At 39.6% G+C, this 27,896-nt stretch overlaps 2 protein-coding genes across 2 annotated transcripts in view; both read right to left on the bottom strand.

Moving 5' to 3' along the window:
* Window positions 1–159: 159 nt before the first annotated feature.
* BNIP3L (BCL2 interacting protein 3 like) lies at window positions 160–23,204 on the bottom strand. The gene is made up of 6 exons (XM_072402959.1): window positions 23,076–23,204; window positions 14,993–15,173; window positions 13,392–13,458; window positions 9,482–9,585; window positions 6,640–6,789; window positions 160–5,363 (listed from the first exon to the last, which is right to left on the bottom strand). The coding sequence occupies exons 1-6, from the start codon at window positions 23,182–23,184 to the stop codon at window positions 5,315–5,317; spliced, it is 660 nt and encodes a 219-aa protein (XP_072259060.1). The 5' UTR covers window positions 23,185–23,204; the 3' UTR covers window positions 160–5,314.
* Window positions 23,205–25,927: 2,723 nt separating this feature from the next.
* PPP2R2A (protein phosphatase 2 regulatory subunit Balpha) overlaps window positions 25,928–27,896 on the bottom strand; it is a 20,816-nt gene continuing 18,847 nt past the window's right edge. Inside the window, exon 10 of the mRNA XM_072402958.1 lies at window positions 25,928–26,975. Coding sequence (XP_072259059.1) covers window positions 26,696–26,975 — 280 coding nt within the window. The 3' untranslated portion in view covers window positions 25,928–26,695. The remainder of the gene's footprint in view (window positions 26,976–27,896) is intronic.

Below are 27,896 nucleotides of genomic sequence, written 5' to 3'. Positions count from 1 at the left end.
TACTGAACATGCTTTTTAATATTTAAAGGGGTTAATACTAATCTCTCGGCCCAAAGCACTCATATGTACCTTCCTTGGATAGAGAGTCTCACACTAAGATTTTTACACAGCTGCTTGTTATTTTATTGTCTATGAAATAAAATCACACAGAGACATTGCTTTAGTGAGAGTTTTAATGGTACAAAATGATTACAGCTACAGTTTAGGCATTTTCTGGTAACTGGGTTTCAGGGCACGGTTCATATCAAGCATTTGGAGGCCTTCCTTCCCAGGAATACATATCATCATACTCTTATTATCCAACCCACAAAATGGCACCATCACAAAGTTTAGGGACCAAGTGCTCCTTTACAAGAAAATGATAATACATTTGCCACTGTAAAACATGAAATTAAGTACTGCAAACATCATCAGAAGCATCTCCTCTCTCAGGGATGTAAATTCTTCTACACATCATTTTGGACCACAGGTCATGGAAGTGTCTGAGAAAGAACTGAGGTGCAGCCCCAATCAGTGACCACCCAGCTTTTCACTTTTTTGATGGGCAGGTTAGAAAAAGTGACAAGCTGAGAGGTTACTGTGACAACACCAAGTTAATATTCAAGAAACTTCACAAGGTCCTTTATTCCTGGCATGTAAACATAATGGTAATTTCCTGCAATTATTTAACATCAAAGCTATTTGAAATATAACACTGGATCATAAACATGAGGAGTAACATCTATATTTGTACCCCACAGTCCAAGTAAAGTACAGTGAGGGTTACAATTGTTGCAACCACAACGACTAAATCACTATTAAATGATATTGAATCCTCGGAGAATCCTAATTGGCCCCGGCTGCTATTAGACCACCTAAGTACCTCCTCTTCAGACTGGGGTACATTTATTTATGAACGCCAAGCAGGAGGCATGGATCCCATAGCCAATAAAAGAGCCTAATTCTTAATAGGTATTCGTTTGATTGTTCCAGTGGTATAAGGATAGGGAGGTAGAAGAACTCAAGGGCCCCAGAGGTTGTAAGTCTGCGGTATGGACTGCAGAATGATTGTACAGATTGACAATCAAAAGTCCAGTCATTGATAATCAGTTTACTTCAGTTTCCCGACATGAATTTCAGATCGCATATTCAATACAGGGACTGCAGTACACTGTTTGGCCACTAATGTTTTGGCGCTGTTCTGCAGAAACGCTTGCTTGCTAAACTAGAGACGTCCCTGCTGCCTGCTCCCTGGATATGTGCAAGAACTCCGCAGTGCTGCTAGGTGAAGGCTTCTCTGTGTGTGGAGGCAAGTATATATATATATATATATATATATATATATATATATATATATATATATATGAACCTCTGGGGTCTTCTAAAATCCGCCACTTCTCAGGTCCCAAGGCTGCCAGATTTTTGATCGTCAACCTGTATTATGAGAAATCGGCAGATACTAGCAATTAGGAAGATGGTAGGTTGTGTTGTACATGGGCTGGAATGTATCGACTGGTCCTCAGAGCATCCTGAAGAAAGTTTATTGTATATAAAAAAAGCATTTTATATTCTGCCAGTTTAACATTATGAAGATTGAAAGTACTGTCACTTGGCCCTATCAAATTTTCGTTTGCCTATTACAAATATTGGGAGTAAAAAGTTTATGTATTACATTGTTACCCCTACATGGGACTAATTATTGTCACTATTGCCTGCATCACTGTAACAAAGGTTCAGCCGCTGCAATGTGGTCCTAAAAAGGTTACATACAAGATGAGAGGTTCTCCCTGCACACATAAAACATAAGTGCGATACAGAAAGAAGAGATCCATTCCCATGAAAACTACTTTTTTAGAAGTGCGTCACTAAAAATGAACATTGGTGTTTGTGAATGATTAAAATAGGACGACTCTACTATAAAATCTTTCCCAACTAAATCAAGTAATTTATTGGGTTCCAGTAAAACTGTATTATTTTATCATTTCCATGGTAATATTCTCAGAACTAGTTTCTTCAGTACTGTACTAAGGGGGGCATCCTGTACCGGATTCTAAAAACAACTAAACTGCAAGCAGGACACCCCAAACTGGGTGCAGAAAATAATTCAACTTTATGACAGCATTTCTGAGAAGTTCCTTGAATCCTGGGGTGTTGGGGGAGCCTGAGGAAAATGTAACAACTTTACTGTAATTTGCATCTTATTTTATAGATCACTGGAGACCCAAATTGCTGTGTAAATGAACAAAGGCAGCTAGCTTTTTAGTGTATTCAGTTTATATTTCAAATCAGTCTCTTCTAGATGCCTTCTGATTCTGCACTCCTTCAAGCAGTTCTAATGTAAAAAAAAATCCAATTTACCTAAATCCTAATAATGCTCGATAATTAGGTAATATCCGAGCTGTGTAAGATTCACACCATTTTGATATTACATATTATATATACTCAAGTATAAACTGGGATTTTGTAACAATAAATAAGTCAAAAACCCTGGTTTATACCCAGGTCAGCAAAAAACTGCCTTACAAGTGCTGCTGTGTCAGCTGCTTGCATCAAAACTATGTTTCCAAGTTCTGATCCAACTTCACTATACCCGTCATTGATTATCCCAGGGTAGGGGGCAGATATCTGGCACCTTTATTAAAGGAGCCATTCAGGTTCCAATAGACTCCCCTCACACAGACCCCTAAAATAATAAAGGGGTCAAGTTTTGTGAATTTGGCCCTCTTCCCAGAAAGAAAAGGAGGCTACATGGTTATCTACCCTGTCTTTCTTTGGCAAAGCAGATTCCAGAGGGCATTTTATGGATGGGGGGACACACTTGCTGCCTTTTATTCATCTTCATTTTATTTGAATTTTTATTGATTACTGTTGCAGTAGGTTTACACTCGAGTCATTGTATTTTTCCTGTTTTCGCAAATTATGTACAGATTGGGTTATATTCGAGTACATACAGAAATTTATTCAAAAAAAAAAAAAAAAAGATTTCCAACAATTAAAAAATCCCCCTAAGAGGAACGTTGCAACTGAACTCCAGCATATAATTGGAATAGATAAGTGCACTTAAACATTTGGGACTTATTTACAGCGTACAGGTAAACATATCAACCGCCTCATGCAGAAGGAAAGCCTGTCCGAATCTGGCCAGCCCACACCTGATGACATCAGCTCACTTCTACCACAAGAGATCAGCTGCAGGGAAAGATCACAGCTTCTCATAGGCTGACTGCAAGATTCTGCTGGGCTGAGAACAAGGTGTGGTATTTAGACTTGTGGGACAGCCAGGTCTGAGGCAACCTTTCCACTGAATAAGTTATTGACATATGCTTAGGCTGTACCTTCTAACAAATCAAACCTAGAAAAGAAGATTATAAGTGCTCTTGTCCTTTCTATACAAACTAAAAGGCTTTAGGTGGACTTTTCTTTATTATTTTGCTTTTCACATTGAAAGACCACATGTGACATCTGCACACTGAGCGTCTTCACTAGAATGCCTATTCTGACCAGATTCTCTATTTCATGTGTTCAATCCTTTTTAATAAAATGCTCAAGGCCAGGCTTTGTGAATGTATTATGTAACATCCATATTCTCAGAACTGTCAATGATATGCAGCATTATATGCATATCTAAAACCTGTTCCATAATAAGCAGTAGATATGATCCACAAATGATGGATATCCTAGCAGTGAAGGCTCCTCGGGATCTTCTAGCAATACAAATTGACATTAAGACAAAAACAAACAAGAAATACATAAACAAGAAGATGGTAGTTTTCCAGCTTGGAGACAGAAGAATGGGGGGGATATTACAGATTGTTTTAGGGTAATAGGTACATTTACAATGCAAGGACTCACCAGTGAGGGATTGTGCAGTTTTCTGTTCAGGTCCAAACCTGAAAAAAGTTTTTTTGTATTACTGAAGCACAGGGCAGTAAAACAAAATAAATCCTCATGGGCTGGATGATGGTTGCTGTGATGTTATTCATGTATAATAGGGGGAGGATCCCATCTGATAGCCAGGATTTGCTATTTGTGATTCAAATCTTGTCATACTACAATGCTGGTATATCATATCATATACAGATACTGTACTAATCCCAGGAAGGTAAATAAACCAGGCATGAGATGCTCCCAGCACAGATCACTAGGATGTAATACTTGTACAACCTAATATTATTATTATTACCCAGTAATTATATAGCGCCAACCTATCACGCAGCACTGTACAAAGTCCATAGTCATATCACTAACTGTCCCTCAAAGGGGCTCACTGATGTCATAATCATATTTTGAGGGAAAGCTGATTAACCTAACTGCATGTTTTTTATATGCTCTGCTTAACCTTCTAAATGAGCAACTTTTGTAGTAAAACTTTAATCTTATTAAATCCCAAATATTTCCTGATGCAATCCTGAGAGGTAATCTAATAATAAGCCCCTATATTTGGGGATTTAAACTTTCCACTGAAATAAATTTCAAAAAGTCCCCATGATAAAATCCCTATAATGGTTTACTGGTGGACTACTTTTATATGACATGATGGTGGGACTGGATGAATGCTCTGCAGGTTGAAGATAAACTTGGATTCTCTCCTCTACAAAGTTATTAGATTGAGGTTTGTAATCCAGAGCTTATGTGGCAGAGACAAAGGTTTATCATGTGTAGCTTCATCCAGTGTTAGGGAGAGTACGGCTTTATCCACAGCTGCCAAGCTCCAGAGAATAGCTTCATCCAATGACAAGGAGAGAACAGTAGACACAATCCACACAAAAATACTGCAAGCAATGATATTGTCTCCCAGATAAACCAGCAATAGCTTTGGTGGTATCATTCAGTTAACAACAGCAAATGATGCAACCTTCAAGCACTGCTTTTCTCCATGCGACACCAGATATGAGAAAACTGGTGAATTCCTCCAAATAATGGCAGTGAGGGCACAGACAGCCTTCAAATCCATCCAAGGACAGTGAATGCTTATGATCACAGGAATTGTTCAGAAGGTGAACATGAACAGTGATTTCTGCTGCCTTCATCCAAACATGGATACTAAACATTTGGCTGCTCTGAGCCTGGCCCTTTTTTTCTTCCCAGGGAAATGTGTGCTTTTGATTCTGTAGAAGTATCAGGAGACAAGTTATTCTTTGTTGGATAAATTAGGATTTTCACATTATGGACTGGTGCTCTGAACCTACAAGATGACTATAAAAGGTTTCCCCGATTTGTAAGATGGAGGAAAGGAAGAGGGTGCTTTGAGTCATGCTTAACATGGTGCAAATGCACAAATGTGACAGGAACACATCTTCACAGGGTCATGGGTTCGATTCCACATCATGCTCCATCAATAGGAACTGGCAGATGGGAGGGTCAGCCTCTTTCCAATGTATATTCTAAAATATATACACACACAACAATAAATTAGTTACACAGTAAAAGGAATTTTAACTTATTATTTACTGCACAGAGCCAGGAAACTAAAAGCTTTTTTTTGCCTTTAAAGTGACTGTTCAACAACTGCACATAGCACTAACAAAACATGGGAGAATTTACTAGATTTAGTTTAGTGGTTTCTGGAAATATAGAAGGGCATGTTAATATTATGTTGGGCAGGTGGACGTAGTAGGACCTGGAACAAGGAGATAAATGGGGAAATAGTTGGAGAGTACAGAAGGGCCACAAGAAAAACATCTTCTAGGTTTCTGGAGAGAAAGGATAATATTTTTAAAAGGTGAGAGGAAGATGGCAGCAAGTGCAGGGGCCAGGGTGGAGTAATGGGATCAGGGCAAACCAGAGAAGATAAGGTTGACTGTATATGTAATGAAGGGAGATAATGAGATAAGAAAGGGGACTTCGCTTACAGGATCAATACTGAAGGAGGTGGGAGAATTGATGGATGAGCCACCTGGTGCAGGTCTAACTGTGGTTATCGATTCCAACTGCGAGCAGACAGGATTTTTATTGCAAAAGGCAAAGGTGATGTACCTTCAGCAATTAAACATGCGTGTTTACAATTTTATTTTCTCCCCCAAGTACACTGAGCTGCAATACAATATCAATGCAACATGTGAATAAAAAAATGAGATCATCAATGATATCACCTGTCCCTTTTGCAATAAAGGATCTGCCTGGTCAGAAATTGTTTTTTTCTGGTTCCGCTTTAATGCTTTAGGGAGAACTTTAAAATAACCTGTTTATTTTTTTATGAATTTTAATCACTTATTTTCCCATCTATCACTATAATTGTGTAAAAAGATGAACAATCCATTAAAAACATCAGGTTTTAGCAACAGGTTGATAAAGGGTATTTTTTAATTTTCAGGCACACTGAGGATGGGCCAATATAAGTGCTTTCTGGTAATTAGTAAAAGTCTATACATGAACTCCATCTCTGCTTGGATTTAGGCCTATCCTAACCATAGAATTTATAATGAAGACAGGAGGAGTAACCACTAACTACTGTGTTATTAGCTGGTGGTGATCACTTTTTAAGCCTAAACACTATTTATTCATTAATGGCTTAGTTAGGTGTTTGTCACTGGAAATAAGTCTCAAGAAGCCCAAATGAAGGTGTAATGTACATGTGATGAACTTTGAAGACAGAATATATGAAGACAGAAAGCCAGTTGACAGGGCCCCAAAAACTCTGTTCAGTCTGCCTTGACTTACCCCAAGCCCAGAGCCAGAATATGAGAGATGAATAAAGAGGGGATGAACACTTTCAGGAACTCTGCTGAGAAAATGCCCCCTTTCTTCATGGCGCCAGTCTTTCTCATGCTCAGAGACACTGAACGCTTAGGATGGCGGAAATGAAATTCCCTGACAGAGAAAGATGAAGAAAATACATCAGCAGAAGAACAAATAATATTAATAATTTTTGGTATAGTGACAACATATTCCATAGCGTTTGACAGAGCCCATAGTCATGTCACTAACGGATCCTCAGAGTAGATTACAATTGTCCCTTGCATTTTCTTCTCAAACATATTCTAATTCCATTCTTTTTCGGTTTTGGGGTTGGGCAAGCCAATTATCTTACAAGTATTTATTTTTTTATTATGTGAAAGATAACCCAAACAAAAACAAAGAGAACATACAAACTCCATACAGACAGTGTTTTGGCCAAAACTCAAACCCGGGACCCTAGTGGGGGCAAGAGTGGTCGTTACTAAGTCCCGAGCTGTCCATAATTGTACAACCATTATCAAGGGACAAATGACAGATTAAAATACCCAATTGGTATCTAAAGGTTATTAAAATTAGACCAGAATTAAAGATAAATGACTCAAGATTCTGCTCATCTGCAACAAGCTTACATTTTTTCTGTCCTGATTTTTTGGTTTATATAATTTTATCTCTTTACTAATCATTTTGTTTTTTCCATTGTTGCTTAATCAGTGAACACATAAAATCCTCCTACTATTAGTACATCACTTTATATTTCTATTTCTTTATCTACATTCATTATCTTTACATTACCAACACCTTTACTTTCCTTGGGGCAAGTGAAAAGTAGCCACCACGCTCGTCTAGGGTGGGCTACACTAGCCATTTCCTAAAAAAGGTAGCAGACATGGTACTGCTCACTCCCATAACCCTTCCATTGTCCCCAGTTCTTCAAAGTCCATTATGTTCACTTATTTTTCCTCTTCTACCTCTAACACTGCTGTTATCTATTGATCTCCTGGTTCTGATACTCTTTTCCTGGATTATTTGTATAATTCCTCCAATTCCTGTCAACACACATTCCTATCATTGTTGCCGATTTTAATATCCCTATGAACACTGCTGACACAACACTTCTCTCACCTACCTCCTCCTATGATGTCTCTTAGCAGTACACCGCAACAATTCACACTATCTTATCTCTTCTTTGATACGGTTCATACTAAAGCTACGTACACACTTCCAATTATTATCGTTGGAAAACGAACGACGAACGATCCTGCACGATATCTACGAACGATCGTATAGCACCGATCCTGCACATAGAGATAACGACACGATCGTTCGTAGATATTGTACACACAATAGATACGATCGTTTGAGCGATAGAGGAACTATGTGCACGACAGGAAAGTGAACGAATGTTCGTTCATTACGCATGCTCAGCCCATGGACGATCAACGAACGACCATACACACGAACGATGTACAACGATCGTCGTCCAATCCGATCCGCCGGTCCGGTCGTTCGTTTCCAACGACTTTCCTCGTTGGTTACTTTTTTACGAACGATTTTTTGCCCAATCGATCGTTCGTCGTTCGTTTTGAACGATAAAAATTGGAAGTGTGTACGCACCTTAACTCTTCTTTCCACATTTTGGCAACAGTGTAGGACCTCTGGAATTGCTACATGCTCTACAATCTGTTCAGGTTTGTCGGGACTCTGACAGCAGTCTCTGTCAACTAGTAGTAAACTAATTTGGAATTTAAAACCACTAATATGTAGATAATAAACAACTCTGGCATATCTCAGATCTATCTTGCCTTCTCTCTCTGTTTCGTGTACGATATTGCAAAAATGATAGTTCCGGCTTTCATCATATTGTTCACCATACCTAGTCTCTTCCATATATCTCCTCATTGTTTTCTGGAGGCCACAATATCTGCAAACTCGGTTCTGCACACAACCTTTTTCCATTCTACACTAGAAGCGCCTCCCCACTTTCACTCATACAGGACTATAAGTCACTCTGCAGTCCATGAAATCTAAACCTGTGCTCACTGTATGCTGGGCACACCCTAAAACGTATTTTTTAAGGCAAGCATAAAATGTAACCTGGGTCTCAACCACTGACCATACATAATGTAGGAACTTACCACTTTCAGATATGTAGCTTGCTTACCCATTGCCTCATCTCTTGTTTTCTTATTCGGTTAGATTGTAAACATGGAAAGGTAGAATTCTCTCCCTATTACAGGATAAACTTGCTGTATGTTATGGTCTGTACCGGTGACATTTATGTTGTTTACCTCCACTGTACTATGCACCCATGTTTGCCCCTTACTTTTTTATATCACCATAATAAATAATTGGAATTGATAAAATATTTGAAGTTTATAAATAAATAATAATAATATTACAATGAACAAACACTGCATAAACCTCAGGATAACACGCATAGGCTATATTTGTTAAGGACAGGTAAGTATAAGACTCAGCAAGTGGATTTAACAGTAAGTTATTCTTATTTTGCTTTGGATTTAATGCAGATATAGAAATCCCAGTATTTGTGCTTTTAAACAACCTTTGCTGACCTCTGAAGCTCCAACAATGTATCTTCAATCGCTAAAGCACTGTGACGGAAAACTTAGGGAAAACCTTTCCTGAGCATCACAGAGACAAATATTTTCTGCTCTCTCAATGGCTAAATGGCTATGGTGGAGTTAAGATTTCATAGTATAGATATAATTTAACCAATGTATTTTTCAGTGAGGTAATACATTTGCTGGACCTGTAAACAAACAATAGAGGAGGTTGTAATCAGAAATCTCTATACAAAACTTACTTGGGAGGAATATTTTCTGGTCTAGAAGACCAGTCAGACACCCAATCTGCACTTTTCTTTAGGGCTTCATCTTCTTTTTCTACATCTTCATCTTCTTCCTCTGACTAAAAAATAACACCATGTTGGGATTAAGAAATCAAAAAGCAAAACTAAGGAACACTAAATATATGCCTAGAAGTGCAGTCAAAGATAAAAGCTTAGGACTAGTGTATTGACAATCAGGACAATGATATGCAACAACTCTTGACCGACTCCATACATTCCTTAAACAACTCATCTTCTATTCTTGCATTCAATCCAGAAGTTCTGATATGGAGCCAAATTTACAGAACAGATTTAGCTTTATGTTTGCTTCAACGCTATCATACTACCAAATACTGGGCTGCCCAATTCAGGTTGAATGTTGGCTTCTTACAAATTTAAAAGCAATTTGCTTTTATGGTTCCCACAATGTCTTGGGTGTCTGTTCATAAAGTGTGGGTAATAGTCTGTAAAATATGGAGAGTACAGAGTTTACTGTACTAGACACTTCCTAAAACGATGGTTTACACAAACTACTCAAAGTTAGGTTGAAAAAAGACTATCGCAAGGAAATATACATATCCCAGGTAAAACCCTATAGACATAGTTGATCCAGAGGAAGGCAAAAAAAAACCTGAAGCATGGTTCAATTTGCTCCAACAGGGAAAAAATTCCTTTCTGAATCCATGAGATCAGATGTTCCCTGGATCAGCAGTCTCTGTTATCTTTACTATAAAACTTTAATCCCCAGTTATATTCTGTGCTTCCAGAAATCATCCAGCTTTTTCTTAAAGCAATCTACAATAGTTCCTGAGGGAGCCGATTCCACATTTTTACAGACCTTACAGTGAAGAATCTCTTCGTTATCTGGAGATTAAACTTCTCCCCCAAACACAAAAAGCGCCCCCTTGTCCTTTGTAAAGACCTTAAGGTGAATAATCATGAAGAGTTCTCTATATGGAGCGTTTATATATTTATACAGGGTGATCATATCCCCCCTATACGTCTCTTCTCAAGGGAGAATAGAAATGTATTCCCCCTAGACAGTATGAAGCATGCATGTTGTTACCGCCAAGTACATAACTTTACATTTATCTATATTAAATGTCATTTGCCACTTGGTTCCCCAATCAAACAGTACATCCAGGTCTGCTTGTAGATTATAGACATCCTGTATGGATTTATTACCATGACATAGTTTGGTGTCATCTGCAAACACAGAAATCCCAAACTCTATATGAGTGGTGGCGAACCTATGGCACAGGTGCCAGAGGGGGTACTCAGAGGCCTCTCTGTGGGCACATGCTTCCCACATCGCACATAAATATAAATTATGAAGGTGATCCTTCATTTTTAAATTTTTGGAATGCCCTTTTCCTATTCTTTATGTTTTTTTTTTTTTTAACATTAGCTGTGAGCCACATTTTAATTTTAGCCTCTTATTACCCATTGGAATATATTTTGCAGTGTGTTTGCATAGAAGAGACTTGAAACATTTTTGTTCTATGTTTTTAGAGTCATTTACACATTTTTTACACCTGTGTGGGCATTACATTGGTCTCATTTCCTATACAGGTATAAATGTGTTCTTTTTCACAGTAAAGTCTAGGAAAAATATGCACACATTTCTAGCATTGTTATCATAGAACTGGGCAGTTGCTAACTTCCATACTGTTTGACTGCTTTACTTACCTTACAATACATGTTTGTGATAAATAATTTAATATTTGTACGACTTGTGTAGTTCATACATGTAACAAGCTGATTCAGTGGCAAATGCAACATCTTGGTTTACTGTATGCCAGACCACTATCTTAGTTCTATGCACATTGCACATTTTTTTTTCTAGTTTTACATCACAATTCAGAAATTAAAAGTTGGCATAGTAAATGTTTCTGTTATTGTTTGTATGGCCTCTTTAGGTGGAGGGAATGATGGGAACAACTATAAATTGCTGTAGAATGACTTTGTGCTGTACACATTTAGAATTGATTGATATACCTCATACTTGACTTTCTTCTTATGTTTAAAATTATTGTTATGTATGTCAGTGCAAAATAAAAATATATTTAGTATATCTCCGCAGTACATGCTCATTTCCCGGTATGCAGAAACATTTCTGTAGATTCTATAAGTGTACAGAGCCTCTAATTTCCTGTTTTCTGCAATAAATTCTCAGCCAGTGTTGCCACTCTGCCTAACCCCATCATTCCCTGTCCCACCAACCATCACGAAATAAACAGTGCACTGACTTCCAAGATTCTGACCTGTGTAAGGAAAGGGCTTTTCAGGCGTGTAATTCACACTGGGGTATTTTACAAAGAAAAAGGGAGGTTTAGTGGTAAATGTGTGTAATGCCTGGACATACATAAAGGATGTGTTTTAAATGAGTTCTCAATGATGACATGATTGTCAAAGTTAGAGGACAAAGCGAATATACATTACATTCTTGCATAAAGAAAATAATCCAGTTCTAGCTGCTGAATCATTGTGAAAGATGCTTTAGTCATAAACTGAATGACACTAGAGAAACAGGTTCAGAGGAATCCATAGTGCTGTATATTCCAGAGACTAAAATAAAAATGACGTGATAAATAGAAAATGATTAGCATAAAACTAAAGAGAATTGTACAGAGCATGCCAATCAGTACACTTATTTCATCATTGATATTTTACGGGGAAAAGTCTAAACTGCATAGCAGATATAAATATACACACACACACATATTATTGTTCTGATTAGAATCAGAAGAATATTACTCCTTATGATACACAGAATGGAGGGGAGGTTGCTTGCAGATGTTCAGTTAAGTTTTCCTTTTACATTTCAATTACATTCTGGTAGCCTAAATGGTTCCCCCCAAAATTCACACTATGATGTGTTAAGGTAAAATACTATAGACAAAAGACCATAAAATAGTGACCTGCTTAATGTCCTTTGTAAAGAGCTACAGCATATATTATATATAGTAAAATAAAATGCATGATATCTTATTGCTCGCTTGGGGTAAAGCTACATACACACTTCCAATTATTATCGTTGGAAAACGAACGACGAACGTTCATGCACGATATATATGAACGATCGTATAGCACCGATCCTGCACATAGAGTTAACGACACGATCGTTCGTAGATATTGTACACACAATAGATACGATCGTTTGAACGATAGAGGAACTATGTGCACGACAGGAAAGTGAACGGACGTTCGTTCATCACGCATGCTCTGAACATGGACGATCAACGAACGACCGTACACACGAACGATGTTCAACGATCGTCGTCCAATCCGATCCGTCGGTCCGGTCGTTCGTTTCCAGCGACTTTCCTCGTTCGTCGGCGTCGTTGGTTACTTTTTTACGAACGATTTTTTGCCCAATCGATCGTTCGTCGTTCGATTGGAACGATAAAAATTGGAAGTGTGTACGCACCTTTAGAGCACTTTGTACACAATCTTTTCTAATTTGGAAAGACTTGCTGGTTCATTAAAGACAGATAAATGTTATTGCCCAAAATCCAGGATATCCCTAAACAAAAAAAGAAGGTTAACCCCCAACATCCCCAACTTAGAGAAAACAATGGAGAAAACAATAGCGTATGTAAGTTACTAATTCAGCCAGTGTTGAACTGTGACCCATAGAGCTATTGTAGCCTGATGAAAGGACATCTAATATCTATGGAGAACATTATATGTAGATCTGTCCACTGAGGGCTGGCAAACACAAGAACAGACATAAACCATGGCACTCTACACTTCTTTATAGATTACTAATTAGAAGAGTAATTAGGACATCTTGCATGCTTAGATTTCCTTCTTGATTTTTATTTTCATATGCTGCCATTGTGTTTGTTTACAAAGCTCTGCAAATTTTATAGAAGACAAATACCTGGAAGCTGTCTTTACTTGTGTGCATCTCAACATCAAAGGTAATCTGTCCTTCTTCAGGTGAGGGGCTGCAAACAAAAGCACAAAAAAAGAAAAACAAAAAGATAAATATCTGTGTAAAGATGAGAAAAACAAAAGAAAGAAAGAGAAAGAAAGAGACAGTGACAAATGCTGCACAATACGTCACAGCAGACCATAGACTGAAGGAAGCATAAATAACCCTGTTCCCCCTACCATTTCCCAGGACTCAACTCATAAAACCCTTAAATTCCCTTACTCTTTCCTATGCGGAGTTGTCAAACTCTCTTTAAGATACACATCAATCAAATGGTCTCTGCCCTAAAAACCTCATCAGCACCAGGGCTTTCTCCACAAGATACAAAAGTAAAGTTCTCTTACTTTTGTCACCGACAAAGTGGTCTGCTGAAAAATTCAGCTCAACATGGGCATCCATGAATCCACAAAAAACAAAATCATGGTGTTCCAGGGGTAAAATTCAAAGTTAGCCCAGAGTCCTTCCTTTACGCTGAATGACTTGTATACTAAGCAGAACAGACAAATATACTGGAAAGCAAACAATCTGCAAGCTTTAGGTCAGCCATACATGCACCAAGAAAAAGACAAGGGCTGTTCATCTCAAACCACTGATAAAAGGCATCAAAAGGAATCATACAGTAGTGAAATATGGGGCCCTATCACCTATCCAGATCAATCAAAATGGAAATTCAGCCTAACAGAAATATTCCAGCATACCCCTACTACCCCATTATATACCAGGCCTCACTCTTCTACAATATTTTCTTTACTTTGGCAATGCCAAGATGCAAGCAGAGGAGAGGAAAAAAAATATAAAAAGAGGAAAAATGGAGAGAGTGGAGAGCATTTACAGATGTAATTCAGCCCACCACTGCTATTTATAATGGATGAATTACTGCATTGGGCTTTTAAGTAATAAATTCAGTCACAACATTGACATTTTTAGCTTTGCCGCAGCCTCCCTGGAGTTCTTCATTGTATAACTTTGTATACTGGTAAAGTTTTATTAGGACACACTAACTTGACAAAAATTGGTCAAATAGCAGCCAAATTAGGCCAATGCTGCTGGAAATCTTCCCACGTACAAGAAGAAGCCCATCGAACAATTATTTGTCCAATCCTGTATGTTTTTCTACGGTTCCTTTACACAAATCGCTTGGTATGTTGATAAATATCTGGAATACTTATGTTTCCTAAATTAAATCTTTGAAATAAGTATGTAGAATGTAATTGCAGATTTCCTGTCTAAAGTTTCAATATATTTTGAGTTACAAACTTGAAGTTAAGTATGAACAAGTAATTTTAGAATATCTGCTTTTTTATGTATTTCAGTGACTCCGTATTAAAACCAGTGGATTAAAATGACAGCCAGGCTACTAGGATTTTTAGAATTTACAGGGAAGGATTAGCAATGGCAAATTAGATCCTTCTCATAGTAGAGAGTCTTCCTTTGAATAACAACACTTTGCTACAGGAGCCCTTTAATAACATTCAAAAACATAAAATGTCATAAATATATGTCATAAATATTCTATGTCTTTTTCGAGAGGCTTCATAAGGTCCTACCTTTCGCACTGTGAGCTGCTTCGGGAACTGCTCGGTCCAGACTCGTGCTGGGCATCCAGGAGGATCTTCTCCATGTCTCCATTGTGGATAGAGGAGGAAGATGGCACATGTTCCAGGCCACCATTCCTGTTGCTGTCTACATTATTCCCGTTGCTGTTCATTTGGAGCTCCACCCAGGAACCTGTTAGAAAAGGCGACGTGCACTTGTTAGCCAGGATGAAACTGAAAACTTGTCAATCTAATCAGGACAGAGCAGAGAGGAGAGGGCCAGCTTGGGCATGAGATAAACAGCCCACAGCACAAGGATTACGTGACAAATGAAACCTTTTTGTACGAGTGCCCAGTAACAAACTTACAGGATCCTCTGCTTAACTGCTCAGTCTAGTGACACATCTAGGACAGGCCCACACAACAGGCACACGTGTATGAGTGCCACACAATGGAATGATCCAATTACTTACACCATGTAATCAACATTTATTAGTAAGAGACGCTTCACCTTTCCAGCACATGACACTGTAAACAGACATGCATGATTCAACTATCTCCATTCAGGCCTTGGGGAAGCACAGCTTTCAGAAGTACAAAGGCTGAACAATATACAAAGTAGACTGATCATTAAAACTCCTGAATTAAAAGATTTAAGAGAACACAAGGCAGCATTACCAAATCATGGTATTCTAAGTTTAAAGTCATGATAAATTTCAAATACTAAACAGACCTAACATTAAATTAATTATTAGCAGATCAGAGAGCTGCAGGATTTGCCTTCTCTGTTCAGTACTCATTGTAAGTCCAACCCTTCCAAGGTTCACAATTATCCTTCACTTTGTGAAGCCAACCTGAAGCAGTATTACTTCTAGGTAAAAATTATGGAATCAACACCCTACAAGGATGTTCATTCAGCTGAGTCCATTTGTAAATACTTTCCTCACTGTTCAGTGATTTAATAACTTGTTCCCTACTTGGTCTGAAAAAAGTTGCCATTCATTACAACAATATCATTACATTTTTGGAGGTATGTTTCATAATATCAGAATGTTTAGATGCTAAATAAAACGTGTTTTTTGGAACAAAAGTAAAACACGCCCTGAGAGAAATGAATGCAAAATGTTTGCCATGGGTTGTATTATACTAAGCAGCGATGTGGCCGATCCAAGAGTGGCATTTATGGCTTCTGAACATCTCTTGTTCCTGGATGGTGGTGAATGGATTCAAAAATAGTGAAAAAAAACACATGGGTTCCTGGAAAAGATTTCATCTCATTAATTTTGTAACTGATAGCAGTCATTGAAAGAAATGGGTTTGATGTTCAACAATGCTAGTAAATGTTATGGCACAAACTGAAATGACCAAAGTAAAGCCGTTAACACAGAAAATGAACAAACAAATGCTGGCACCAAGTATCCACAGTATGAAATATCGACTGAAAAGACTCCAAGGTCCTATACCAAGGGCCTGGGTAATAAACAGCCATGAAATGTAGAAGGAGGCTGACTGATCTAGACTGCCTTCTAAAAAACATTCTAGTTTTGTGGGATCATCATATTTTCTAAGCTCCCCTTGCATGATTATTCATATTTGCTGTTCTAACCCTGCTTATCTACATACCTATTCCAGATGGGTTACTCTTAGCATTCTAATCAGAATTATATCCAGGTACCTGGAGGTCAGTAATGGGCTTGTCCTTAAGCTCTGTATATCATGAACGGCCATTTTTTTTTTTTTTATGCAGTTGCTATTATATTTAATTCATTATAGCATTTCACTGTTTCAAATCTACTGCATCTCCGAGCATCAGCTGCACTTCATTGCACTGAATACGAACCTGATGGTGATTTTAGTAGACTATTACACATTTAGAAATAGCTTACAAAATAAATGAATAGCTTATAAGAGACTACAATAGTTTTTTTCTATTATTCCAAAACAAGCTTTATTGAAGTGCCAAAGAAAAAGACAAGTATAAGCACAAACAACCATTAGTGCATAGGTGAAGCAGTGTTATTTATAGAGAGCTGATATACATGACAAACATAAGGTATGGAATTAGGCTAACCAGATAACTCAGTAAAACATATAAAACCAAAATACCTGGGAAATTAGCCAGAACATGTAAGGAGAAGGACAAATGAGCTCTAAAATCACAAACCTTGCAGGGGTGATATTCCCCTGACAATCATGGGATCATATTTACCATTAAGGTTATGTCCCAGGGTAGGAAAAGGAAAGAAGAGTGAAGGAAAAGGACCAGAGGAAAAGATGGAGAGGACCCTCTCATCAGGAGGAAGTTTTCAGCAACATGCCCCCACCAACTAGTCATACGTGGTAATTTCCATCAGCAAGTCCCAGACAGTGGGCCCCACAAATGATTTCCAACAACCAAACACCACCTTCGACTTCAAACGCAAGCGATCAGAAGAGTCCCTAATCTGCACCATCATATTGAGAGCTTGTCTTGCCTGTAAGGCTCTGGATAAAAACCTGCCAATTATTGCTGTGCCGTTAGAAGAATGTGGAGGACAATGAGAAAGAAAGGTTAACTTGCGCAAGGAGAACCTCTTTTAGCCTGTTTCTCTGTCAGGTCCGCCAGGGTTTCTTTGGCCTGGGAAAGCTTATGCGCTAGCTCTAGCCTATGAATACAATTAAGGAGCTGAAAAATATCCTGTAGCTTTGCCTTTTTGAACTTGGCTATCCATTTAGGAAAAACGCCTCTAAGTACACTGTTGTGTGCTAGGTCCGCGTGTGTAAAGTATTCTTCCAACTTGGCTTGATCATTACTGACCACCGTGACATCACATAATAGAGCAGGGTAAAGTCTCCAGAATTTAATTCTGATTCTCCATCTGGGAAGGAGAGGGCAAATGTGATGGGGTCATGGTCGGAAACAGTAGTTGGTTCAATGGACGCCAAGGACAAAAAGCCAAGATCTCTCTGGGAAAAGAAAAAAATAATTACGGGGGTGTGAAAAGGACGTATAATCAATGGTGTTTGAAAACATAATATGCCAGGTGTCATGAATCATTAGGGATGACAAGACTTAATAGCTCGAAGAGCTCTAAAGTCAGGGAGGTAGCTTCTGTAGAGGAAAAGGGATTAAGGGGAACATTAAAGTCACCAACCAAGATAGGGATTCCAGCAGCGAAACCCTGAAGAAGTCCCACAATTTTTTGTAAAAATTTGGGTTGGTTGGCACAACTATACAAACGAGATATAAAAGGTACCATTAGTTATAGTTTTTTATTAGGGAAATATAAAATACTGCATGTTAGTATTCTGTATTGTTCATCTGACATAGGAGGTGGAACTTTAAGCTTTTTTTCCAATGTTTTCACCTATCTGTTAAAACAACAATTAAATGCTTCGGGATGTACTAAACGTATAAGACATAAAATATATATAACTGTTCCCCTACTGGTAAGTTCCTAAAATGGGGACATATAGTAGGCAACATTTCAAAACAAACAAGTTGACATTCAACAGAGCCTGGCCAGGAGGTATTTGGAAAGGAGCAAGTAAAAATCTTGAGGAAGCTGGTGATGGTGACAGTAAAAGGATAAAAACTCTCTTCTTGATAAAGGTTGAACCCCACTGGTCTTCACAAACTTTATGTTTTTTGCTTGACACCTAAAGTCATTTTTCTAACCAAAACGTTTTCTTCATCTTCTGTACTATCAGGAACCCAATGATAGTATTCATATGATTCCCCCAGGGTTACCACTTAAAACTTGGATTCTTCTGTAATATAGTTTTTCCATCATACATTCATTTTTGGGACTAGTAACTATTGGCAGAATATCACAAGTTGTACAAGTGATACTAAAATAATTGCAACCGGGCCTTTCCTTCTGGAATAAAATAACCTTACCTGCCTGATCATATTTTTTAATACACTCACTTGTTTCACCAGATGTCAAATTTTTGGCCATTTCGATTGGCTGGGCCAGAATCATGTAACTCCCATGCAGTCCCAGCAGCCCCAGGATATGTGGACTCGGCATTATTCCAGCATTATACATTTACAAAGCAGTTGAATAGGTTTTATTGCAGAACAGCCATCGCCAGTCCCCTTCTGCAATAAAGGCCTGCGTTATCGCAAATTTTAGTCACGCTTTAATGCAGCATGACAGGTGTGGTAAGGTATGAGCTGTTTGGGAAAGGGTGATTAAAGCAAACCTGCTGTAATATTACATGATAGTAATTTATTTGTATGTATTAAGTTCACTTGAAGTCTGATTGCTGGATTTATGTAATAGCTCTGCACCCCAAACCTATAAAAGTGCCAACACCTTTCATCTCCAGTGTCCGGTACCTTCACTGTCAGCCTGATTAGAAAATGTATCTCTATATGTAATGTACAGCGCTGCGTAATATGTTGGAGCTAAATATATAGGATTTTTGGGGTTTGGTATATTTCATGAAGATGTCAGCCTTTTAATAAATGCATTCATGAAGAAATATTTGGCTGTATCTCTACACATCACACAACATGTAAGATCATTGTCAATAATTGTAATCTAAAATAATAGGAAATATTGCCTTGTCTCCATCAGTCACAGCCTCACCCCCATTCCTTAATGGCTACAAGCGATTTGACATAAATCTTTTCTGCTTTTCCATGTTGTTTTCTGTCCTGAAATACTCCCAGTCTGATGTAAGTGGATGAGAGGAGGGGGAGCAGCTCATTCATCGTGCACAGCAGCACGCACACCATCCCTGAACTAATAATCCCTACTAATGCACCTCAAGCAGGCGCTCCGAAGCTGCGACACCTAAACATTACACTAATCCACTGAGGAGGTAGAATGGAAAAACATGGAAAAGGAAAAAGAAGCCTAAAGTGGCCCTACTAAGGAGTAAATGTGCATAATAAACATAAAAGAAGCCAAATCCACACAGAATGTACAAAGAATGTTTTATATTCTAGCTCCCATCATGCATTGCACGTGCAGATCAGCCGTCACCCCCATTATCAAGCAAAGGGTTTACGTGGGGTTTTGAAGGGTAGTTTAATTTAAAAGAGCACCCAAAACCCATTTTTTCAAACTTGCCTACCCGGCTTCTTCTGTCATTTGAAACCATCACTACTTCCCACACTACATATCTCCCATTCTTTGTGTGTGAAATTCCCCCACCTACTAGATTGTAAGCTCTTCGGGGCAGGGTCCTCTCCTCCTGTATCACTGTCTGTATTAGTCAGTCATTTGCAATCCCTATTTAATGTACAGCACTGCGTAATATGTTGGCGCTATATAAATCCTGTTTATTATTAATAATAATGATAATAATAATAATAGTTGTCAGCTTTCAGAAAATGGTGATGTGGATCGCGAATTCAAAATATGCGCGGACTCAATTAAAAGGGGTTGTGAGGTGTAAACTGCACACAATTCATAACAATCAGTTTGAACTAAACCCTAATGTATTTTTAAATGCAAATACTGGAAATTACAGCAGAGCTCAGATGGGAAGAGAAGCAAAACCATGTGAAGCTGTGCCTGTAGGATATAAAGGAACATAATGATAGCAGAAAATAGTGACTGAGAGTCCAAGCTGTTATGTCTACTGCTTCTCCATTCATTGTCCAGTCACAGACTGGGAAAGAGAAGAGATCTATAATTGTCACTAAACTGCAGAAATAATAAACATGCACATTTATACCTACAAGTTCTATAAAGAAAAAAGGCTGTGAAAACAGAACGATAAGTTTGATCCAAGGCTTTAATCTCTGCGCTAATAAAAATTCCCATTTCGATAACTTGACTTTTTTATTGGGGAAATTATCGTCAGGGTAAGTCGAGTTTTAGGGAGATTTCCTCTTAAATTAGAATAAAGGGGACGTAAATATAAAATGCAACTAAATTACATACACTAAATACATACATATGCATAATATATTTCACACAGTGTCCCAGTGCCATGGCAGCCATGCACGCCCAAGCCATCACACTGCCTCCGCCATGTTTTACAGATCATGTGGTATGCTTTGGATCATAAGCTGTTCCACGCCTTCTCCATACTTGTTTCTTGCCATCATTCTGGTAAAGGTTGATCTTGGTTTCATCTGTCCAAAGAATGTTTTCCCAGAACTGTGCCGGCTTTTTTAGATGTTTTTTAGCAAAGTCCAATCTAGGCTTTCCATTCTTGAGGCTTATGAGTGTCTTGTACCTTGCAGTGCCCCCTCTGTATTACTTTCATGCAGTCTTCTCTTTATGGTAGACTTGGATATCGATACGCCTACTTCCTGGAGAGTGTTGTCACTTGGTTGGCTGTTGTGAAGGGGTTTCACCATGGAAATGATTCTGCCATCATCCACCACTGTTGTCTTCCATGGACGTCCAGGTGTTTTGGCGTTGCTGAGTTCACCAGTGCTTTGTTTCTTTCTCATGATGTACCAAACTGTAGATTTTGCCACTCCTAATATTGTAGCATATTCTCGGATGGGTTTGTTCTGTTTTTGCAGCGTAAGGATGGCTTGTTTCACCTGCATGGAGAACTCCGCATGTTGTCTGTTCACAGCAAAATCTTCCACATACACCCCCCTCCATCAAATCAACTCCAGGCCTTTTATCTGCTTAATTGATAATGACATAATGAAGGAATTGCCCACACCGGCCCATGAAATAACCTTTGAGCCAATTGTCCAATTATTTATTACCCCTGAAATGAAGTGATTGTGTAATAAAGGATTTAGTTCATCACATTTATGCAATCTTTTTGTTCAACCCACTGAATTAAAGCTGAAAGTCTGCAGGTCAATACATCTGAGTTGTTTCATTTGAAATGAATTGGGGTAATGTACAGAACCAAAGTTAGAAAGAAGTTGTCTCTGTCCAAATATTTATGGACCCAACTGTAAAACCATTCAGGAATTCCATATACAGAACAGTCAGGAGGAGGACTATTCATCTCTTGCTATGAGGGAGGTGTTGCATTCCAAGGGCTCATTCATTAATGAATAGGAAATCAGATTTTACCCTCATTGTAAAGTAGACGGAAACATATAGCACAATGTTATGTGTAAACCCCACAGCCCATTGGTACCTCTCCAGTGCTCCCCTTTCCTCCATGGCCATCATGATCTGACTGCCTGCTAGGCCCCTGCACTGCTCACCATTAGATCAGCCCAATCGTGTGGCAAGGGATTATTATTGGGGATCCATAGAGGTCTGGGGGGGGGCCCAGGCTTGGCAATGCGCGTTGTCAGGAAATGTAAGGACACAGAGAGCACTGCCTGCATCATGACATACAATGATATCACATAATAGGAGACCACAAGGGCTGTAACGCTGTCAGCTCAATAACACCAAATGTATGTTTATCTATTCTGTGTGAAAAGTACTAAACACTACTACAAACACACATCGACCAGGACATTGGAGGGGAAAATCACATTGGGGGTCCACCATATGATTTCATTCATTCTGTGGGGCCCAGAAAAATGACATAATATATTTCACAGGGTCCCAAAACACTAGAACATATTCTATGGGGCCAAATGCTGAAATGTATTCTGTGGGGCCCAGGTATGAGGCAATATATTCAAGGGGCCCAGATACATTGAAATTCATTCTATGGAGCCCTGGTATACAGAAATACATTGTATAGGGCCCTGTATACTATCACACACCCATTTTAGGGCCCCTGCATACTGTCATATCTATTCTGGGGCCCCTGTATACGGTCATACTACGGTCATACACCTATTCTGGGGCCCCTGTATACGGTCATACTCCACTTCTGGGGCCCCTGTATACGGTCATACACCTATTCTGGGGCCCCTGTTCTCTGCAGTCCATGCTATCTGCTCTGCTATCACAATAACAATACTGTGTACATCCGTCTTTTACCACACCCGCCCCTAAAATCCGCCCCGAATGCTGATTGGCCTGCACGATTCATTCTTTTTCTTATCCCTGCCCACATACTTGACACTTTTCATTGATTGGAAGAAGGCGATGTTTGTCCCAGACGCCCCGCCTCTATCTCTCCCGCACAGAGGCCAAACAGAGAATAATTTCTCACCGCCGCCTCACAGATCGACCTTTCTGAGAAATGGAGAAGCGGGCGAAAACCGTCTTACCGTGCAACGCGGGTTCTTCACCGTTATTGTTGTCAGACATGACCACGACAGCTGACCACTGCTGAGGAGACGGAGCCGCACTGCGTAGCCACACCCCGCCCTGCGTCATTCCGCATCATCACCTGAGGCGCAGGGCGGGGCTAGCTGGTCATGTGATCCTTCTAAAAAAAACTTAACTCTTTGGAAGCCAACAACTGGAAGCAATCCTTATGTGAACGCTGAATAATGTTTGGGGGGCCTGGCTGTCAAGGAGGAAGGTTTTGGGGGGCCCGGCTGTCATGGGGAAATGTTTTGGGGGGCCCGGCTGTCATGGGGAAATGTTTTGGGGGGCCCAGCTGTCCTGGGGAAATGTTTTGGGGGGCCCGGCTGTCAAGGAGGAAGGTTTTGGGGGGCTGGCAGCCATAGGGAAATGTTGGGGGGCCTGGCTGTCTTTGAAAGTGCAATGCTGTTCAGCCAGTCTAGTGATGCAGCACTGCCTAGAGCCGGACTAACTTCTGCTAGGACTAAACAATGGGATGTAGCAGGACACTAATAGTGCTCCCAACTTCTGTAAGCATGCTCACAGTATTACAATTTTAAGCTCTGCACTCAGTCTCCGTGCTTTGGAAAACCATTTTCTACATGAATCCTAAAATGAGCCCTACATCGCCAAAGATATTCTGAGAGCAGAGAACCTGTACACTGATGGGGAAATATTCCCCATAAACAATACAATTTAAAAAAAAATGTTTAATTTTTGTGCTAGCAGACTAAAAAAAAACTCAGATTTTAAGCCATTGTCACCCTTCAATGTTCTGTGGGCCGATGAAGCCAGAATTGTCATTAGGTGACAAAGACATCAATGGCCCTGGAATCACCGCACTTACCGGCATGTAAAGTAATTCCCAATATTGTGTGTGCACAACGGTTCAGGAGGCTCTGCAACTTTTGCCTGACAAGGCCCCAGTGTCATAGCATAGTGCAGGTGACAGGATTCCTTTATGCAGACAGAAGGGGGTATTAGTTACCCTGTGACCCAGTGCTTGTTATGGTTATGAATCTGAGGAGCTACTAATGGAGCAAATCCAATAATTGCAGGAAGGCGCATCCAATACAGACTTTGGGGTAAGGCGGGGCATGGCCTCCAGGGTGATGTCTGACAGACTTTGGGGGTGAAGGGGGTCATGGCTTCCAGGGTGATGTCTGACAGACATTGGGGCAAAGCGGGGCATGGCCTCTGGGGTGAAGTGTGACAGACTGTGGTGAATAGTCCAGCTGCAGCTCAGTTAAAACTGCTTTAGTTGCACCCCAGCTTTGCCCCAGGTCATTTTGCTCCTATCATTTAGGAGAAGTGACCCTATATATTCTGTTTTATTTCACAGCCTGCTATTGACCCCTCCTGTTTCAGTCAGGGCCACATCTGGAATTCGGCTGAGCTTCTCATCATGCCTATTGGTTATCTCCCTCATGCATGACGTTTAGGGCAGATTTACATGCTGATAACACGGAGCTCACAGAAAAGCTTCCAGGAGGGGTTGCACTAGCAGCAGTGCCAAGTACTGACACCGATGTGCAGGGTAAGGACCAAACTTCCTATTACCCCAACAGCCAGGCAAAAAGCATGCTCAGGAGGGTGTTCATGATTGACAGGAAGCAGCCACCACCAGCTAAATGTTCTCTCCATATGGAGGATGCAGGACACAGCTGGACCTGGGGCCAATCAAAAACAATAATTCAGTATTTATAATGTGTTTGAAGGGTTTTTCTATAAATAATGTGTTTTCGCTACGTGTGCAAACTTGTTAGAAAAAGGGACATATCTATTTCCAAGCATAGCCCCCTCTCCTTCTAGAAGCAATTACTCTGTGCTAGCCCAGCTCCTGCACCCCTCCCACAATACCCTTTTATGTAGCAGCTGATGCAGTAAAGGGGAATTCTATAGGGTGACACAAGTGACAGCTCCTAGCCTGCCGATGGCACAAGGAAGATGGTGCACTGCAGGGAATTCCCGGTTCACCACAGTTACTACCTACACTGTGATTAACCAAATGGCCATGACTAGAACTCAGTTCTCCAGGGAATAAAAACTCCAATAGCTACCCAACACAACCAATCACAGAAAAAAAGTGTCGGCACCAGTTTTACTGCAACCAATGCTACACCAGATTCAATCTTTGGTGTAAAATGGGTTAAGTTTGGGTTCCCTCTAGCAGGGCTGTCCCATGCAGTGCCAAGATGATCAGAAAGCAGTGGTGTCACCCCAAATATACATCTGTTTATAGGGACCGGAGTCACCTAGCAATATTTATATTGTCTAATTTACGGTTTGTGAAAGGATTAAGCAGACAAGAATAACCTTTACAAAATTTAGAACAGCTAAAAATGTCCTTAAAACAATAAGCTAGGTAGAAGAGGGCTGCAAAACAACCCTTGCACCCCCATGCACCATACACCGTAGATTCTGGGAACATGACACAATTAAGCAGAATGCTGCACTCAAATACAAAAGTCTTTCGAAGATAAATAATATTGGGTCCAACACATTGCACATAGACGTCAGCTAACAAAGCATGACATCATATCAGAAAGAGGGAATGTTCATAGGTATACCTACACCTTTATCCCTCTAAATGTTCATTCTGAACCTTTCATCCCTGGTTCAGATTGAGTTGCAACAATGGGCCAGAGTGGACACAAACACTGAAAGGTCATGGAATATTCTGCTACCGGAATAGACTACCAAGCTTCCCCATCAATGAAAGTTTTCTGGGAAGTGGACCAAAGTTAATATTACCTTGAGATTGCTCATTAGTGGATCAAAAATGGAAGGGAAAGTCTCAAAACAATTAAACACTCAGCCAACACACTTCTAATAATGTTTGGTATACACAAAGCGTTTTTTTCACTTGTATTTTATTCAGTAGTTTTTATCCTTTTTTGGCTTTTTTATTTTTTAAGTCCTTTTTTCCCCCCTTTTCAGCGCCAGACAAGGCAAAAAGTGAATACAGTCAGGTCGTCATTAATAATGAGAGACCAGGACATAACTCTCAGTAATAGCCTTGTTCTCCCCATGCCACCAACCCTGTCATGGTTAACCCATTGCCCTGTAGGCACAGGGCAGGTTGAGAAGAGCAGGAATTGGAGAGGAAGGAGGGAAGATTGGATACCCAAGAAGAGTAAGGTGTAAAGAAAAAGGGAAAAAAAACATGAGAATAAGTGAATAAAAAAGTAACAAAGATGATGGACTTTGGAAGGGGAAAAATGAATACACCATGGACCCGGCCTGGTCATTCTCCAGAAAGGGCCCTAAAGGGCGTACGCTGGCAACGCCATTGACATCACAAAATAAAAAATAAACAAAGTTAATCTACATATTAGGCAAAATGGTTAAAAAGAAAGACAAAAAAAAGGTACAGTAAACCCTGTGGTTAGAAAATGTCAGGAGCAGGGCACACCCCTGCACAGCTATAAAAAGGACATTGATGGCACCTTAAACACTGGAAAAGTCAGATGGGGAGGGACTGGTAAAGTTCCCACATTGTCAGGAGTTTTTTTTCGTTTTTGGAACAGGGAATTTACGAATTCTAGGCTTGACTATTGGAACTAGGTGGACTAAGGACTGTCCCACATATAGGCCAGTACTAATTTACTCGGTCCTGGAATATATACAGGTTATTGGTGGTGGCCACAGCAATGATATTTTCCTTAGGATGCCAGGCGGTGTGCAGGATCTTCTTGTTGAAGTCCAGGCTGTCTACTGTGATCTCATCCTTCTTTCGCTTGCCGCTGGCACACACTTTACGTGGCTTCAGCACCATGCGTGGCTTGCTGTTCTCCCGCGAGGCTTCCAGAGTAATGTCACGCTTTGTATTGCGGTCAAACATTCGGAAAAAGTTGTTGTAGGACCCAGTCATGACAACACTGCAGGTGGAAAGTAGAACAAGGTATTGTTTTCCATGAATTACATGCATTTAAAAAAAAAAAGGTATAAATTAATAAGCTAGGAACTATTTAAATATTAAAGTACAATTGGTAAGGCTTTGTTTCTTTGGTAAAGATGTACTAATGGCAGCAATGACTTTTCTAATGGGACTGGGAGATGACATGCATGACTAGTAGTAAGCAGCTGTGCAGCTCAGAGAAAGGTGGCATTTTTGGCATTGGAACTGAAGTAAAAAAATAATACCCGTCACTAAAAATATATATATTCGCATAAACAAAGATTTTTTTTTTTTTTTTGGCAAGAATGCCATTAGAAAAAGAATTTCAATTTATTCTCAGGTCACACCAGTAGAAGTAGCTCTGTCCTCATTTAACCCCTCCCCCCCCCCCCCCCCGCCCTTCCCCCCGCCACCCCCAGGGAAAAAAAAAAAAAAAAAAAAAAAAAAAAACATGCAAAAAAGTGGTAGCGGGGTAGCTAAAAACAATAACAAAAACACTTACCTGGTCCCATCGGTGTCCTGCTGATCCGTGCCCGTTCTCGGGCCGCAGAGACAAGTTTTTTCTCGTTTTGGTTCTGTACATTACCACAATTAATTTTTAATGAAACAACTCAGCTTTAATTCAGTGGGTTGAACAAAAAGATTGCATACAATGTGAGGAACTAAATCCTTTATTACACAATCACTTCATTTCAGGGGCTGAGAAGTAATTGGACAAATTAAAAAGCTGAAACTAAAATGTTCATTTCTAATACTTGGATGAAAATCCTTTGCTGGCCTTTCTGTCCGAAGTTTAGTCTTCAACCAGTGAAATGCTCAATTGGGTTCAGATCAGGTGACTTGGCCATTCCAGAATATTCCACTTCTTTGCTTTAATAAACTCCGGGGTTGCTTTGGCTGT

This window comes from Pyxicephalus adspersus, chromosome 2 (genome assembly GCF_032062135.1).
Source record: "Pyxicephalus adspersus chromosome 2, UCB_Pads_2.0, whole genome shotgun sequence".
Classification (NCBI taxonomy): Eukaryota; Metazoa; Chordata; class Amphibia; order Anura; family Pyxicephalidae; genus Pyxicephalus; species Pyxicephalus adspersus.
The sequence above is the reverse complement of the archived record's forward strand: the minus strand, read 5'-3'. Positions and strand labels throughout refer to the sequence as shown.

Coding starts and splice junctions, on each gene's coding strand:
- BNIP3L (XM_072402959.1), bottom strand. CDS start 23,184: ATGACGCAGGGCGGGGTGTGGCTACGCAGTGCGGCTCCGTCTCCTCAG. Junction 15,174..23,075: donor TGAAGAACCCGCGTTGCACG/GTAAGACGGTTT, acceptor CTTTTCTAACAG/GTTCCTGGGTGGAGCTCCAA. Junction 13,459..14,992: donor AGCAGCTCACAGTGCGAAAG/GTAGGACCTTAT, acceptor TTTTGTTTGCAG/CCCCTCACCTGAAGAAGGAC.